Here is an 18799-nt window from a genome sequence, read left to right as displayed (position 1 = left end):
GTCCAGCGTTGACAAGGCAAAGCCTTGGGTTCCTAAGCAACAACACAACAGGTACCCAGAAGCAAACAATGTATTGTTCAGCCACATAGGTCCTCAAGCACTGCAGTTTGGATTAGCATGGCTCATTTTTTAAAAAAATAGATGCAAGACAAGACTAATTTAAAAGGAAACTACATAGATCAAGAATCAACAATTATTGGATAAAGTCAGTCTCTAATTTGAATAATTTTCCGAAGACTAGTGGATCCCTCAATGCAACAAAAACTTAAATGGTCAAAGAAACTCAATGTCCGTGCTTTTACCCTTGTATCAAACTATTAGCTTCTAATATTCTACTTCTGACATGTAGAAAACACAGCTACATTCACCAAGGAGCATTAGACAAGCACCAACAATCATCTTGAAATTAGCATGGTCCATAAGCCTTCCTCAGTAAATGAAAACCAATAGGCACACAATAAAGCTTCGTAGGGAAGCAAGAATCCCTGAGTTTTGAAGTGTTGAAGCAGTTCAACTCTTGCATGCTGAGATCCAACTGCGAAAACCTCGGCCTTGAGTTTTGAAGTGTTGAAGCATAAGAACCTTTGAACTTGAACCTTGTACCAATTCTTCAATCACCTTAGAAACATTAAGGATAACAAATTTTTCTTTTCCACCATATCATAAAATTTGTTTGGAATGATAAAAAAAATGCTTGGAAGGCATTTCAAATAATAATCCTTCTCAAATTGATCCATAGCAGTACCATCAATATCTTCCTTGGTCTTGACTTTTCCATGATTAGCCTTATACTCACCTTGCTAACAAGTGCAATGTTTTCCAACAAAGGTGGAAAAAACTTGGGTCTAACTAGGAATATCTGAGTTCTTGATCAGCTGCCATTGTATCATGATATTTTTCCAAAATAACAACTGCCAGCTTATCCAAAGTGTCATGCATGGTAGACAAATCTTTTAGCTTTGCTTCTAGGAACACATCCTTACAAAGCTACAGTCAATTGTTGCAAATTTTTCTAAGCTTAAAACTTTGAACTGAGTTCCGTATTGGTGACCACCATCTTGAATGAGAAATTTCAGCAAGCAGCTGGTGGAGTAAATTCATCAAAGAACTTGTAGTAGGATTTTGGCTCTGATACCAAATTGACGTAGGACAAATTGAGGATTTGTCTATGTGTGTTCGTGGTGGGTTAAGGTTTAGGAGGGTTTGTACATTTAGGGTGTAGAGTTGTAGAAGATAATGTTAAGGGAGGTTTAGGTATCAGGCAGATGGGGCAGTTTAACCATGCTCTATTGGGTAAGCAGCTATGCCATTTTACTACTAAGAACAACACTTTATGGAGGCAGGTTGTGGGAAGCAAATATGTCTATGATTGAGGTGGGTGGTGTTCAAAGGAGGTTAGAGGAGGGTATGGTGTTTGTTTATGGAAGCATATCCGAGCAGGTTGGAATTGGTTTACCAAGTTATTTATTTTTCAGTCAGAAAAGGAACCCATGTTTGCTTTTTGCCTGATAGGTGGTGCAGTACTGGGGTTCTAAAGGATCTCTTTCCTGCTATGTTTAGCATTGCACATGACAAGGGGAATATGATGGCTAATTATTTTTGTTGGCATGATGGTTCCATGTTTTGGGATATCCACCTTATACAACCTTTGCATGATTGGGAGTTGGAGGAGATGATCATGTTTCTGGACCTTCTCTATTCCACTAAGATTAAAAGAGATGTTGAAGACCAGTTGTGTTGGTAGCCAAATAAGAGTGGTCTGTATGATGTAAAATCTTTTTACGGTGCTTTATCTTGGGAGAGAATTTGGAGAGTTAAGGTTCCTCTTTAAGTTTTTTTACTTGGTCCGCTGCATTGGGTAAGATCCTCACGATTGATAATCTTCATAGCCGGAGGGTATGTGTATTTGACTGGTGTTATATGTGCAAGAAAGCTGGTGAGACGGCTGATAATTTATTTCTCCATCGTGAGTATGTTAATGAGCTTTGGTCCCTGGTTCAGTTTATTTCGAGTGCAGTGGGTTATGCCTCGAAGTAACATTGATGTGTTGGCTTGTTGGAAGGGGAGCTTTGGTCATCACGGTACTGGTGCTGTTTGGAGTGCAGTTCCTTTGTATTTATGTGGATGCTTTGAATGGACAAATCAATCTTCCAGGGCTACATCACACATCCTCTTTAACAATAAATCTTACGAAAAACTTAAAATTGCCTCATCCTATTTTGACACGCCATCTCTAGGGATGGAAATTATCATGACCAATACAACTGACAAGGATCTTCAATTTTTCATCTATAATTCATATCACAACTTAGAACCATTTGTTTCAACGGTTTGAAACCGTACTTTTTCAAAGCTTTTCAAAACCCCATTTTCTCTAGGTACAACCTTTTAAAACAATCCATTTTCAAAAGCTAGGAAATAAGTTGTGCCAAACAAGCAATAATATTATTGAGAATGGAGAGCCAACGAAATAAATACAAAAATATGTTTGATTGTTCATTTCATTTAGTTGGAAAAGAACCATGAATGAAAATGATTGAAATATGGCTGTATGTGTGAGTTGCTTATCCAAGGTACCTCAAAATAATCAAAACTACATTTTAAACCGCATCTAGATCAGGCTGATAGCTCACAATGGATTAATCCATATATTGATAAATCATACTTCCAAAGGTATTTCAGTATTTCACAAAGCTAACCCCACATAGTTGTAATATCTTTTGGGTTCTAGACTTCTAGTATTAGTTCAAAACTGTATTTGTGAAGGCCAGTCTGTACAATTGTAAAAAGGCCATGCTCACTCCACGACACTACTGAGAAAACAATAGCAACAATAATGATGATAACATTTAGGATAAAATATTAGAACATTTTTGACAAGCTCAAAATAATGAAAAATTAGTTACAAGGGATTTAAACAATTTACCATTGATGCCTTCCATAGCACCACTAATAACATGCTGTGCAGCAACATCATAGACATGACGAGTCGTGGTTGTAGGGCCAAAGACTCGATCTAGAAGCATGAAATAGAAAAAACCCATGAACTGAGACACAGAATACTATATCAAGGATTAACTTGAATAAGAACTATATAATTATAATTGACCAAAGATAATAATAAGTAATATACACATACAATTATTAAATAAAAAATGTCCCTTAAAGTTGTACTAAATTATTGTACTAAATTAGAGAACATGTTGTACTAAATTATTAAAATACTGATAGGAAAATAAGTATAAAATTATGTTTTTGACTGACTACAAATAATTGTTTTTTTCCAACATATAAACTTGAAACAAAGTCAGCCCAAAAAGCTGCAGTTCTTCAAACTCAAACTGTTGAATCATTATGTAGGAGGTAATATTACAAAGCAAAGTTTAAAATGCTATAGCTGATTAATCCAAAACCAAAAAATCCTAGAATTTTCACAATTACACATTTTATTTAGCTGTTCACCACTATGATTGGAGTAAAAATAAGAAATAGAAAAATTGGAAATGTATTTCACAATTTCATGACATAAGGAGGTTTAAAACGTTTACTTATTCCCACATGCAGCATTGCATTTCTTTGGTATTTTCTTTTGTCTATATAATTTCATCCGCATTGGATGTCTCTGAAGTTAAATATGAGGCAATAAAATTATCAAGGATCATTTAAGTTTTTTCAAATGTCTACACATTAAACCCTAAGAGAATGGAATTTACGTTATCAATTTCACCCACCGGACAAAATCTATAAATAGAAAAAATATGTGATACTTTACCATATGCATAAGCTATTGTTGGGTTATGCTCACTCCGCACAATAGTTTCACCATCTGCATACCATGCAATTTCCTCTCCTTGACGGATTTCCCTTTGACTAGTCCATACACAGACCAAAATCAACTTAAAGCACTCATCAATGAAAATTACCAATAAAATACAGTTTGGAAAAGTGAAATGCACCTTAGTGGACGAAACCGAACTGTAACTGTGACATTTTCTTTGGATCTCTCTCCCTCCACAGGTAAGCTCTCTGAGTAGAAGTACTGAGGCTTACTTCGAGCGGATGAAGATGCAGGAGAGCTCTGACCATCAATAGATGTATCCAGATACTGTTTCGAAGATGACGTAGTTGAAGTTGAAGGAGAATTAGCAGCTTTGGAGCTGCTCAAACCCAATTTTTTCAATTTTGATTTTTGTTTTGAGGCCATTGCCACTTTAGGTCAACCTTTAAACGGAACTCCAAAAAAAAAAAAAATTTGAATTCAATCAGGAACAGGCCCAAATTTCAGTTCTTCCAAATATTATCATTTTTGAAGTTTGAGTTCATCATGTATTATATATATATATATATATATAGCATCAGCTACTTCCTTGTTTGTTTACCAAGAAAATGTAGGATAACAATAGTATAGAATTTATCCATACCCTTTTTATTCAAAGTTTAAGTTTTCAGTGTTTAGAATCAAATAAGAGAAAACATTATATATATATATATATATATATATATATATATATATATATAAAACTCAGAGTTGACCTTTTCCTATGAAGTTGTGACCATTAAAAATTTGAAAACACAAAATTTAAAATTCTTTTTTCCTCAATTTTTTCTCAGCAGCCAAACAGAAAGTAAAGGCAAAATAATTCTGGAATCAAGCAGGAAAACAACAAGAGCCAGAAGGAGAAAAGGTGTCTGAATCAGGAAAAAAAATAAATTCAAACTATAATATCTTCTTTTAAGATATGTTAAAATTACGACCAAAATTGCATTCAACAGAGCTTGATACAAGAAATTCCATAGTTAAGCTTGTAAACAGAGACCTTCTTCTAAGATGTGTTAAAATTACGACCAAAATTGCATTCAACAGAGCTCGATACAAGTAATTCCATAGTTAAGCTTGTAAACAGAGAGTTTGAAACATGCAAGCAACAATAAACAAAAATCCAGAAACCACTTCCTTTTACTTTCTTTCTTTCTCCTCCTACACTTTCTCGGGAACCAAACAGAGAGAGAAAAATGAAGATTACCTTAAATAAATGGAGCGAGCATTACGTAATGGTGTAGAGAGAGTGAGGTATTTATATATGTTATAGAAATAGAATACAGAGATCTTCTTCGAGCTTGGAGAAGCAGATCTAAAAGAGTCAGCAAAGCGAGTGTGCTAATTAGTCAGAAAGAGAGAGATTAGGAAGAAAAGGAGGCAAAATTTTAATTGTTTTTAACTGCGTTCGCTTTTCTTGCTTGCCTTGGAAGCGATGCGATGCTGTGCTGCCCTCTTATCAAAGGGCAAAGCCTAACCGCATTTTCAATCCTACCTTTACTAGAAAGCGCATACATACATTATTTACAGAAAAGTGCACAGCGCATACATAAACAATGACTACTACAAGATGCTGCCTCAAAGCCAAAGGTTGGGAATGTGTAAAAAAATTTCCCACAACGGTCGCTTTTACTTTTACTTTTACTTTTTACTTTTTCTGTTTTTTGAGGCAAATACTAAATACTCTGTACCCAGCTCTTTTTTTGCAACAAATTTCATTTTTATTGCAGCACCACTCATCAGTAGTTTTGTAGTTCAATTGGACACCCATCAGCATCTGTTTACATACAATTTATTCCGGTGCAAATATATTGTAGCATAGTTTTAATAAAAAGTAATAATAAATAAATTCATGTGAAACGAGTATTCATAATCCATTTAAAAACCTCTTATTTTACTGAAACAAGAAATATTTTGCTGAAAGTAAATAATAATAAAATAAAATTAAAAGTTGACTTTTGAAGCAATAGGACTCACTTTAAGAGGAAAAATAAGCTCAAAAGTAAAAGCTAACTTTTTTTCAAATGACAAAATTTAATTACAAAATTAATTGTAACCTAAAATTACAGCCTTATCCAATAAAATAAGCATTAGTACATATTTTAGCATGCTTTCAATAAAAATAAAAAATTTAAAAAAAAAGTTCATGTGAAGCAAGTCCTAAGAGTCTGTTTGGAAAAGGCTTATTCTGAACTTGAAAACATTTTGCTGAAAATATATATAAAAATAAAAAACTAAAAGTTGACTTTTGGAACAATGAGACCCACTTTAGGGGGAAAAAAAAGTTAAAAAGTAAAAGGACAAAACTTAGGTACAGTACTTTAAGTGTTGTTTCTTAGGTTCCTCTCTTAAGATTCAGTCATATGGTTACTTAACTAAAAAATACACTTTCATCCCATGATAATAAATAAAAATAAAAATAAAAATAAAAAGTGGACAAAGTTTAGCTACAAAATTGATTGTAGCTTAAGGCTACAAACTCACTCAATAAAATAAATATTACAACATATTTTGAAAATCTAACCGTTGAATTACATGTTCTTTATACTCTTAATACACATCTTAAATTTCGTGTCAATCATATATTATTTACTATGTGATCTACAAGCTTATATTTTGTGCATAATTTTAAATTACAAAAACTTACAATTTAAAAAATCTATTGATAGCATAGCTATTGATTTTTAATTTTCTTGAAATTTTGCAAGTATAGAGGATATAAGAAAAAAATGTAATCCAATGGTGGATTTGTCAAAATTCGCCTCCAATAAATAGATATTAAGTAAGTTTATAACTTAAGGCTATAACTAATTTTGTAACTAAATTTTGTCCTAAAAAAAATCCACATGGCTAAATCTTAAAAAGAAAACCTAAGAAATAGTACTAAGTTCTGTACTTAAGTCTTGTCCAAAGCAAAATAAGCTAACTTTTTCTCAAATGACAAAATTTAGCTACAAAATTAATTGTAGTTTAAGACTACAACCTTATTTAATAAAATAAGTATTAGTACATATTTTGAAAATCTAACTGACGAATTGCATATTCTTTACGCATTTAATACACATGTCAAATTTTGTATCAATCAGATGTTATTTACTATATAATTTATAAGCTTATTATTTATGCATAATTTTAAATTACTAAAACTTATAATTTAAACAATTTATTAATGACATAATTATTGATTTTTAATTTTATAAAAAATTTGTAAGCGTAGAAGATATAAGAAGAATATATAATCTAATAGTGAATTTATCAAAATTTATTTTCAATAAAAAATATTAAGTAAAATTATAGTCTAAAAATACAACTAATTTTATAGTTAAATTTTTCAAAACAGACACTAGGATTCATATACTGCAGCCAACTATTAATATGTCAGACAGGCCCAAGAAGTGGTGGGTAAAATTTTTCAAAAACAAAAAACTATAAATTTAACTATTTAGATGATGGGTAAAAATTTTCAAAAATAATAAAATAATTGTAAAATTTATTGTGAAAAAAATAAAATTAACGAGCAAGCAGACTGCAGAGTCGTGATACTGAGGGGACAAAGTCACAGGAGTTGCGTGGGATGAGGTAAGACACTAACTAGAGGGGCAAGGCAAATAGGAGTGTGCTACGTGTCCACATTAGGATAGGATGATTTTTTAGGAAAATTCATGGTCAGATTTTAGAAAAAGCAAACGGGAAAGAGACAGCGATGAAAAAAAAAAAAAAAAGTATCCTACGTACGAAGGTCAGATATTTACTTTAACGTCTGGCTGTTGATTTTGGACCCGGTAAAGAAGTTGATAACGGATGATGCGAACGGGTTTTGACGGCTGTCACGCTCTATCTTTATTCTTTTATGTATACGTGGGATCAATCATCATGAATATAGTAGATCCATCATCATCTCAAACGTGTAATCGGGATTGCATTACTATTTTGAACTTTGAAGTGAGTGGGGATGGGGTATTCTTTATTTTAATTGACTACTTTTATTTTAAAAATATAATATATAAGAAATATAATTGTCCTCATGGTTTTTACTATTGGACCGAACTGGTCGATCAGATGGAATTAATCCGTTGTTTTTAATTTTGACCAAACCAGTCGGTTCAACCAAAAACTGGCACCAATCTAGACTAGTAAAATCACTGAAAAATGATCAAAAACAAATTAAAAACCTAATTGAACCAAAAATCGTGGCACAAATCAGTTCTTTGGCTGTATCTGTTTTTAAAACTATGGATTAATTATAAACCAACCATTGATTTGATTTTTTAAAATACAAAATATAAATTATATTCTAGCATAATCTAAATGTATGTGTATGTGAAGTTCCATTTTAGAGACTTGAATTTTGATTATTGTTCTCCCACCCCGTAAGAACTTTGTATTTGTGGAGTAATCATCACTTTAAGGGTGTATAATGGTACTATCGATTTGATTTTTAAAACCCACAAATTGTGAAAAAAAATTCATGTTGAGAATCGCTTGGACCACTGTTAAACTGAGCAATTTCTAAATCAAAATAAGTTTACCAATTCCATTATACAATTACTAGTGTGTAATCATGTGCATATGCACTTATACAATTAAAAACAATCACAAATACACGATTCAAATCATACATTTTTTTGAGAAGATGTTGAAATTATATATAATATTGGCTTACACATATTTTAAACCATGGATTTCCAAAATATGTAATAGCTTCTCATTATTTATTTATATATTGTATTTAGACTTTTCAGTTTTTACACTTAATAATTCATTTTTCACCAAATTAAAAAATTAGATAAACACGTGGCGCAAAATTGAACTCTAATTGAATTTTAATTTAAAATCAAATAGTCCATATATATATATATATATATTAAAGAGAGAGTGTGTAAGAAGATTATGGAATATAAAGAAAGACAGAGGGTGTAAGAAGATTATGGAAACTGGTTAAGAAAATATAACGCTGAAGAAATATAGAAAATTACTTGAAAAAATGGAATAAAACAGAGAACTAGATATAACAAGTTGACTGATATTATTAGATTATATATATTAAAGCTCAAGGGAAAATTATATTAGAATCCAAATTGAATTAGATTTGGATTATTGAGTGTAAAAATCGAATAGTCCATATATATATATATATATATATATATATATATATAAGAAAGTGTGTAAGAAGATTATAGAATATAAAGAGAGAGAGGGTGTAAGAAGATTATGGAAACTGGTTAAGAAAATATAACACTGAAGAAATATAGAAAATTACTTGAAAGCATGGAATAAAACAGAGAACTAGATATAACAAGTTGACTGATATTATTAGATTGAACAAACTTTTTACATAAGTCATAAGGAAAGGATTTCTAAAGGGGGCTAATTTTTGCCTTTACAATGATACAAAGTGACTATTTATAGGCCACACTCAAAACAAACTCAGATACAATTTACAATCAGCTTTGCATGAGATGGTAGGGGTATAGTTTGTGATTGACAGGTGTTGAAGGAAGTAGGGGTCTGGCTGAGACAAAGCTGCTGCTGGATAAGGCTGCTGCAGGGGTAATAAGTGCTCCCGACATGCATGAATAAGGCCAAGCTGCTTCAAGTTGTTTCTGAGGTGATTTATGCACCTCTTCAAAATGAGGGGTTGACCATCAAAATCTTAGGTGATTTAATCAAGCTCCATTAGTGAAGTCATTGTGGAGGTTTGGTACAAATGCTTTGTTTGTTTCAATAACAAATATTTTGTAAAGACAATTTTTTTATTTTTTTTTTAATGTTTGGTAGCATCAGAATAAATGTCAAAGAAAAATTATATTTGGTCAATGAGAAATCCTATTAAAAATATAACTTACTTTTAAAAGATTGTTTTCTCGCAAAAAAATTCTGGAAATAACTCTATATCATACTATGTAAAATAAATGAAATTGAGAGATAATATAAAAACTATTGAAAACAACACTATCTTATTTTTAAGGACGCTATCAAATATAGGAAAATGATATTGTTTATAAAAAAATACTACTAAATATAGGAAAATAATATAATTTTTTGGACAAGATTTAGCTACGAAATTGGTTTTAGCCTAAAGTTACAACATTATTCAATAAAATAAATATTACTACATATTTCAAAAATCTAATCATTGAACTGCATGTTCTTTATGTTCATAATACACATGTCAAATTTTGTGTCAATCAGATATTATTTACCATATGATCTATATGCTTATATTTTATGCATAATTTTACACTACAAAAACTTACAATTTAAACAATTTATTGATGACATAGATATTGATCTTTAATTTTTTAGAAATGTTGCAAGCATGGAGGATGTAAAAAGAAGATATAATCCAACTATGGATTTGTCAAAATTTACCTCCAATAAAAAGATATTGAATAATGTTGTAGCCTTAGGTTACAACCAAATTTGTAACTAAACTTTGTCCTAATTTTTTTCAAAAAATATTACCAAACATAAAATAATGAGATAGTTTTCAAAAAATTATGTTTTGAAAATGACTCGTTTGAAAAACATTTTTCAAAACAAACAAAGAGTTATAGATGCAATGGAGGAGGGTAATGAAGGTGCAGTATGGGAGTGCATGAAGGCATGAAGCAATCAGGGCACCAATATTGTGCACGGCCTATATGGCATTAGTTTATAAAAAGTTATAAGACTCGAGTGGGCATCTTTTTTGTGGTATCTTTAGTATAACCAAAGTTAAATTTTGGCATGACTTTTGGTCTAGCGACCATGCATTGAAAGAGACTGTTAAACTACTGATTATCCCAAAAGTTTAAATTTTTAGGAAATAGTGAGTTTAATTACTTAACCATAATTCTTGCACTCCCCTCACTTGTAGGTGTAAACTTCCCCTTAATAAGTGGGGGCCCAACGAGTGGGAATTTAATATTTTAAATGGGAAGTAGAGTGAAGACAGGAGTTGAACTTAAAATATCCTGCTCTGATACCACTAAAATTTTAAGAGAATCAGTAATTTAACATAATATTAGAGTATAAAATCTTGAATTTGATCCTTGTCTCCTCCATTCTACCTTCCATTTAAATTCCCACATGTTAGGCCTCACCAATTAAAGGTAGTTATGGCCCACTCGTGAGGGAGAGTGTTAAAAGTATGTGATTAAATGATTAAATTTACCATATCTCAATAGTTTAAGTTTTGTAGAGAACTAGTAATTTAATAGAGGCATACCTGAAATTGTTTTGCATTACTTAGGGAAGCTTCTAGCAGTGGATCTTATTAAGTTTTGTAATGGCATTCGTCATTGGGATATGAATTTGTCAATATCTATTTAAGAGTTGGAGTTGGAGTCTTTGTTTGCCTTTATGGATTTACTTTAAACAAACCTAATGAGAGGGAATGGGGATGATATTCTCTGTTGAACGCTAGGTAAGGTAAGGCTTTGAGGTTAGATGTTATTAGCGTTCTTTAATTTCTACTAAGTGCACGTTTGGATTCGACTGAAAAGGAAAGCGTCTGCGTTTTTGTGTGGGTCCCATGCACTGTTCGCAAGACCCGAAAATACTTTTTTTAGCAAAAATCACTTTAAAACTGGGTTCCACGACATTATTCACACATTTAAAAATTATTTTGCTATAGTATTTTCCATTTTCAGCAATAAACGGTATCCAAACAGACCTTAATATGCCATGACTTTTCCTTAAAGAAGTATTTGGAGGACTAGGGTGCCAACTAGAGTCACTTCTTTTCCTAGACCGCGGTGGCTTTAAGGAAAATCCTAACAATTGATAATTTACAGAAGAGGCATGCTATCATGATAGATTGATGTTAAATGGACAAATGTAGTGAGGAGATTGAGGATTGTTTAGTTCTCTATTGTCCTAAAGCTAGAGAGTGGTAGCCTATGGTATTCAGCTTAATTGGAGTTCAATGAGTTATGTGGAAAAGTGTTATGAATATGTTAGCTTGTTGGTAAGATCGGTCTGGTCGTTATCAAAATATAGAAATTTGGAAAGTTATCCCTCATTTTTTTGTGGTTTATTTGGTGGGAACTAAATGCTTGAAGTTTTGAGTGATGTCATGAATGGACTATTCTTTGATTTAAAGTTGCTATTTTTCAAATCTTTGTTTGATTGTATGTCACATTGGGCTCATTTTACTTTTCTTCCCTATTAGATTTGATTGATCTTTTTACTTTAAGAGTTTGATTTTGTTTAACCCATACAATACCGCCTGTGTATTAAGATCCATTTTTCTCTTATTAAATTGGGTTATTTATCCAAAAATAAATAAATGGAATGGAATGGGACCAAAATATTTTGCTTGGATGCCTTAAAAGAAAAGAAAATGAAAAAAAAAAAAACAAAACAAAACTTAAGTGGCCTTGTTTGGGAGTACTACGAAAATAAATAAAAATGAATTATTTTATACTAATCTTACTATTATATCCTCTCTTAAAAGAAAAAAGAAAAAAAAGAGTAAAAACACTAATAAGTAATAACAACAACAATATTATTATTATCGCTTTTGTGTTTATATGTCGAATAAAATAGCAAGAACATTAAAGTATTAAAAACAAATTGACCATGATGAAGGTTTCAAATTATGGATCATTTAGGGTACGTAAGAGAGACAACAAGTTTCAGTTAAAAATTTTATAAGCAGAAAAATATTGAGGTATTGTTAAGGATAGTAAGAAGCAAGTAATAGCATCCCAAGATGTAGCTCATGAATGCCACCATGTCTGCCAACATAAACATGGGCTTGAAAATACGCCACTAATTCAATGTTAGGGCAAAGAAATGAGTTGTAATAAGTGCACGTATCAACTCTAGACCCTTACGAGATAGACCAAGTTAGGCGAGGTAAAGCGATTTTGTCATCTTTATGTACAAAATATGTTTGTCTATACAACTATTGTTTAACCGAGCCGACAGTAGATGACACGAACCTTATGTAAGTTATATTTTATCACAACAACAACAATAATAATTAAACTAATATATTGATAATTAATTGAATTAAACAGGTTTAGGAAAAAATAAGTACAAAGTATTTTTATTATATCTTCATTTATCATTTTTTACATCTATTTATTTTTTTCTAATTTAGTTACCAAACTGGTTTAAGAAGTTCAAAGTAATTTTTTTACTTTTTAAAAAGTTTCAAATATTAAATGTCCTTTCAATTAAAGTAATTCATTGAAAAAACTAAAACTATTTAGATCTTTATTTCCTACAACAATCTAAAACGGAATGTCTCAAGATTTGACTTCACTGCCACAGAATTGAAGTTCCATGCTGCGAGAGGTCACAAAATACTGTCTCTCTCTCGAGTTCTTTATGGGTTTCTAGGTAACCTTTTCAGCATATTGCTCTGTCTACTCTACTCCCACCGAAGGAGAAAGCTGTCCACCAACCACTCATTGTAACTAAAGGATTCCTTTTGTCTCGGATACTTTGCCTTTTGTTTTTTGTTTTTTTGTTTTCTTTCCAATCACTTGGAATCTAATAAACCATGTGTATCAGTGTATAGGCCTAACTAAAAATATGAAATATGAGCCAGAAGCATCTCCGTTCCTTTCTATTCTCTTTTTATTTATTTTTGGGTTTATCCACCTTTCTTACTTATTAATTGGGATGAGATTAATATGATGACCCAATTTTTTTTTCCTCTTATTTTCTAGAATTTTTGCTTCAACGTCCTTTATTAATGAGGTTGCACTTGCATCACTTTTTTTTTTTTTTGTTGTTGTTGAGAAACTGCACTTGCATCACATAATTAGGGGTATTAAAGCAACAGTTTAGAGTTGAAACTTGAAACATCTCTTTCAATTTTAAACATTATAGTATAAATGAAACCCTTTGTAACATACTTGCAACAACAAAAAAATATATATTTAGTCTCAAAATATTAACCCTTTTCCGCACTAATTCATTAGTTGCTGTCACAAAATTAACCATGCTTAACAAACATCCTCACCAATACTTTGACCCATAAAAAAGATTCTCAATATTTCAGTCCCCCAACCCCTCTCAAAATGTATAATATTTGATGAGAGAGAGATATATAGAGAGGTTTCTTCTTGGTCAATGACCTAACATCCATCACCATCACCATCCGTGACCATATATGAAAAGCATGCTATTTAGGTGGCAATCATCGTCCAGCTTCTCCACCAGTAGGTATTTCATACATTCCAGTTATGTTTTTAATAAACATTTCTTATAATAATTTACTAATAAGAATCACATTGCCATATCTCACTCTGCTACTTTTATATGACAAAATACTTGTTTTTTTTTAAGTTATGAGGACACACCCAGCCGCCGCCACCTTTAGCCAGGCATCCGTGACATGCAAAATTCAATTAAAATTTTGATTCGGTCAATTAATTAGTTCTATTTTAATATCTAAGAAATCACAGCTTTTTTTTTTAATAAAGTTTTTAAAAACTCCAAATAAACTAAAATACTAAATAGATTAATGAAAAACACTAATCTAAACACACCGTAAGTCGTTCTTATGGAATTATTATCTTTTGCCAATGAATAGAGTGAATATATACATCATCAGAATTTTTTGGAATAGAACTTGATTTTTTTTTTCAGTTAAAAAAATAAAAAATGATAGCTAGTAGTACAGCCCAATCAAACAGATAGCCTTACATCATCACAGTATTTGCCGACAGAGACTTAAAGTATTGCTTAAACTTTGGTAATTCAAAGTTTATTAGGAGTGGTTGGATAAATTCAAGCATGCGGTAAGCATCATTGCTCATTATGTGTGTGTGAGAGAGAGAGAGAGAGAGAGAGAGAGAGAGAGAGAAGAGGTTGAGTGGTGGGGGTCCTTATTATAACCTTTTAAGTTATATAATAGTGACGTTACAACAAAATGCCAACAACACAGTTATTAGACTTATTACTGAGTTTTTACTTGGCTGAAGATAAATGATTATTTGTTCTAGTGGACCATAGCTAGAAAACTCGTGTACCTCACAAAACAAATGCATAATAATCGGCAATGTTCTGAATATCATTTCCGATCCTTTTTAGTTTGTTTATTGGAAACATTTTGATATGGACTAATTTCAACTTACCATTAGTTAGTGCAGCACGTGACTTGCACGTGCTTGTCGCAGAAAAAGAGTAGTGATTCAGATTAATTCTAGATTTTATTTGTATCGCAAAATAAAGACATAAATTATATATTTTTTTTATACTAGATAGAATTTCTATTTTAGCCTAATCTAAATGTATATGTGTGTGAAGCTCTCTCCTAGAAACTTGAACCCCGGCCCTTGCCCCCCGCACCCCATAAACACTTATACTTGTGGAGTGACTACCTCACCAAGGGTGCGCGGTGGTATTATTTGATTTTTGAAGTACATAAAGATTTATATTAATCAAAAGAGACATTAATTTTAAGAATTTTAATAATTATGTCATAAAAATTTAATCTCATTCGCATAAGAATTTTGATCAATCACAAAGTTATGGTAGCTATTTAACATATAAGTATCTATTTTACTATAATAGTTTTTTAGTACTTGCTTACTAAAGGCAATATATCCACTCATTAAAAATTTCTAAAAATGATAATGAATATCATTATCTTTCAACAATAAATAACTGAGTTTTGATAAGAAAATTTTAAAAAAAAGATAACAAAAGGCACGTGTCATCAAATTTTTCATTAGATAAATTATAAGTTTTCAAAATTTAAACCTAGAAAATGAACGTTCTTTAGATAAATAAATAAAACACCTTATATCATCATTCCAACTTTCCAAAAATTTCTACCATCTAAAACTCAAAATACATAAAGAAAATTGTTGGGATGTCAAAATTTAGCGGGAGTACTTTACACATTACATAATAAAATATTTTAAGAATCATAATATTTCATTAGGGTCTAAATGAGAGAATAAGAATATGACATATTTGCTTTTTTTCAAAATATTAAAGGAAAAGTTGCTTGATTTTAATGTTGAAGGAGGAATTGTAAACTACCCCAAACATAAAGGATGAAAAGTATTTTTTTTCCTAAGTTTTTGTTTTTGTATTTGTGTATAAAACTATGTATTTTTACTTAAAATGATGTGCAGTGAAAAAAAAATATAAAAAGTCAACTCAAGAAAATTGTATGTGAAATAGTGAATTTTGGCTGAACAAAGCTGATTAAACTAACAAAAAATTTCTAAAAACATAACAGAATGGCACATCATTCATAATGCTTTTATAATTTTGTTATATTTTATTTTCACTTGTAAAGAATTGACATCTTAGTAGTTTTGAAAATATTGTGACGACAACAACATGTCTTAACATTTTCACACAAAAAAATGTTATGTCCATAACATTATTTACAATGAATCATAAGTAGTAGGTTGCTACAGGTTTTTATTGGTGGGAAAACAACGTAGTTTTATTAGTAAGTTTAAATTAAAACCAATAACAATTTTTGTGAAAAAAATTGTGGATATAACACTTCTTTTTTCACAATATCTTTATTTTTAGTTGGTTCTAGTATGATATTTTATCATTTTATTTTAACCTATAATCAATTAACACCTCAACAATTGTGAAAATATTGTGCCAATTTGTTGTGTTGATATTTTATTATAATGTGAAGCAGTGCGAATTGGACAAACCAAAAATAATATAGCAAATCTACTGTAGTTTTGTACATTCACCAAAAAAAAAGAAAGGCCAGTGAAACAGTGAAAATTGAACAAATGAAAACTAAAATAGTAAAGTTACTATAGCTTTTTTCACTCACTATTTTTATATATAGAAATATACATTGTACTTACAAAGTAAATTTATATTGTAAACACATAAAAATTGGCAAATGTTTTACACATTTGAAAATTTTGTACAATATATATATATATATATATATATATATATATATATATATATATATATATATATATTTTTGCAAATGTATATAATATTTGCCATTTTTTGTGTGTATACAATGCAAGCTTACATTACAAGTACAAAGTAAACACATAAAGATCTTAAAAAAAAACAAAAAACAAAAACAAGCTCAAACCAAATGGGTGAACTTGAAGAAAAAAAAGAAGAAGGAATGCTCACTAAACACCAAAAGGACAAATCTTAGTTATGGTACCTTAAGTATTGTTCCTTAAGTTCTCCTCTTAAAATTCAGTCATGTAGCTACTTAATTAAAATATATATTTCTATTTCATGAGAAAAAATCTACATAGCAAAATCTTAAGAGTAAAACCTAAAGAATAACACATAAGTACTGTATTTTAGTCTTGCCTAAACCAAAAACACTGTTCAAAATACTATTCATGAGCCTATTGGCTCTTTTTATTATTTATATATAGATTTTTTTTTTTTTGCAAATGTATATAATATTTGCCACTTTTTATGTGTATACAATACAAGCTTACGTTATAAGTATAAAGTAAACATATAAAGATCTTAAAAAAAAAAAAAACAAAAACAAGCTCAAACCAAATGGATGAATTTGAAGTAAAAAAAAAAATGCTCACTAAACCAAAAACACTGTTTATGAGTCTATTGGCTTTTTTTATACATAGATTTCAAGATAGGTCCGATTAATATATGCCCTTAAAACATATATTAAGCATCTATTTTAGAAACGTTTTTATGGAGAATTGAAAAAGATGTCAAAACAGTTAATTACTTTTTCATTTTTTTCATAAAACCCTTTCAAGATTACTTTAAGGTTACAATTTGCGCCCAAATCCAACAGTATAAAAGGAACAGGTCCAAAAAGCCCAATACAATGAAATTTATAGAGAGTGGGCTTGAAATCTAGGTACTATGTATATTGGATAAAGAAGATGTTGGGCTAGATCCCAATTCACATGCAATGAACTATCTATGTAACATAAATTCTTCTCGAACGTAAGCCGATGACGATTTGTATTGCTTTTTCATCTTCTAAAGATAGATTACAATTAAGAGTGGTAGTGTGTACAATGTTTTTTCTCTTTCTTCCCTGATCCCCCTTCTTGAATGCATTTCTTTTCCTTTTATATCATCCTCTTTCTTCCCTCAATCCTTTATGTATGGATCAGATCACCGATCAAGATACTTGTCCCATCCACCGCTCTCTTGAAGTCTTCAAATAATAGCTGTAAGGCTGATCACCACTGTTCAGATGTCATTTCTTCATTAATGCGGCCAGAGAGGTAGGTGTAGAGTCTTTATTGCGGTGATGACAGCTTTCTCTAAGATATTTCTCATTCGTTCTTCCTCTCTATGCCCTTGTGGAACACATCTTCATCCACCAGACATTCTAGAATCTCCTTCTAAACATCATGGCGTATCATATGATCTTCACTTCATTTAGCCAAGGAGATGCCCATCCTCGGACTATTTCCATCAACCTCCTTTGCAACAGTTTGCTTGTGGGCTTTTAAGTTCGGTATCGTTACTACCACTAAACCCTCATTGGACAAGTTAATACCCTCGGATCAGGCCCAAGAACAAGCCCTGGACCCTTTGTCCTCATAATAGCCCCTCAAAACTTCATTTTTCTTCTCCATTCGAGGAGAAAATTGAGGTTTTGACCTAATGCCCCAGCTTTCGCACGCTTCTAAAACTACCACACTCAAAAACGTCATTTCTTTCTTTTAAAATCGTTTCTGACGCCTCGAAATCCACAATGCCCCTATTAATTGCCCTAAGCGACGCATTGTCCCCCATGTCCAACGGTGAGATGTAAATCTAACGGTCTAGATTTTTCCTTTAAATTTTGAGTGGGATAACTACCATTCGGTTCGGTCTCTTATAAAAAACGTCTGGGAAGTTGAATTTTTTCATTTACTCCGAAAATCAACCAGCTCTAAAGAATTCCTTATCTTTTCTACTCCCAAGAAGTTCTTGAAGAGTCGTCTACTCCTTCTCTCATAAGTTTTTACGCTTTTAAGTTCTTTTTCTCCTCGGCTATAGTCCTCGGCCATTAATTGTACCCCCTTTCCTTTCTAAATCTTCACT

At 31.2% G+C, this 18799-nt stretch overlaps 1 protein-coding gene across 2 annotated transcripts in view; it reads right to left on the bottom strand.

The window, feature by feature from the left end:
• LOC142610197 (kinesin-like protein KIN-7K, chloroplastic) overlaps positions 1 to 5342 on the bottom strand; it is a 29794-nt gene extending 24452 nt beyond the window's left edge. The window contains exons 1-4 of one of the 2 annotated variants that reach the window (XM_075781945.1): positions 5025 to 5342; positions 3957 to 4221; positions 3773 to 3870; positions 2927 to 3016 (exon numbers count right to left, since the gene is read on the bottom strand). In XM_075781945.1, the coding sequence (XP_075638060.1) occupies positions 2927 to 3016; positions 3773 to 3870; positions 3957 to 4204 (436 nt within the window). In that variant the 5' untranslated portion in view covers positions 4205 to 4221; positions 5025 to 5342. Of the gene's footprint in view, positions 1 to 2926; positions 3017 to 3772; positions 3871 to 3956; positions 4234 to 5024 lie in introns of both variants that reach the window. The other variant, XM_075781946.1, reaches the window with a different exon arrangement.
• Between the last annotated feature and the right edge of the window lie 13457 nt (positions 5343 to 18799).

This window comes from Castanea sativa, chromosome 9 (genome assembly GCF_040712315.1).
Source record: "Castanea sativa cultivar Marrone di Chiusa Pesio chromosome 9, ASM4071231v1".
In the NCBI taxonomy this organism is placed as follows: domain Eukaryota; kingdom Viridiplantae; phylum Streptophyta; class Magnoliopsida; order Fagales; family Fagaceae; genus Castanea; species Castanea sativa.
Note: the sequence above shows the minus strand (reverse complement) of the source record. Positions and strands in the feature narration are given on the sequence as shown.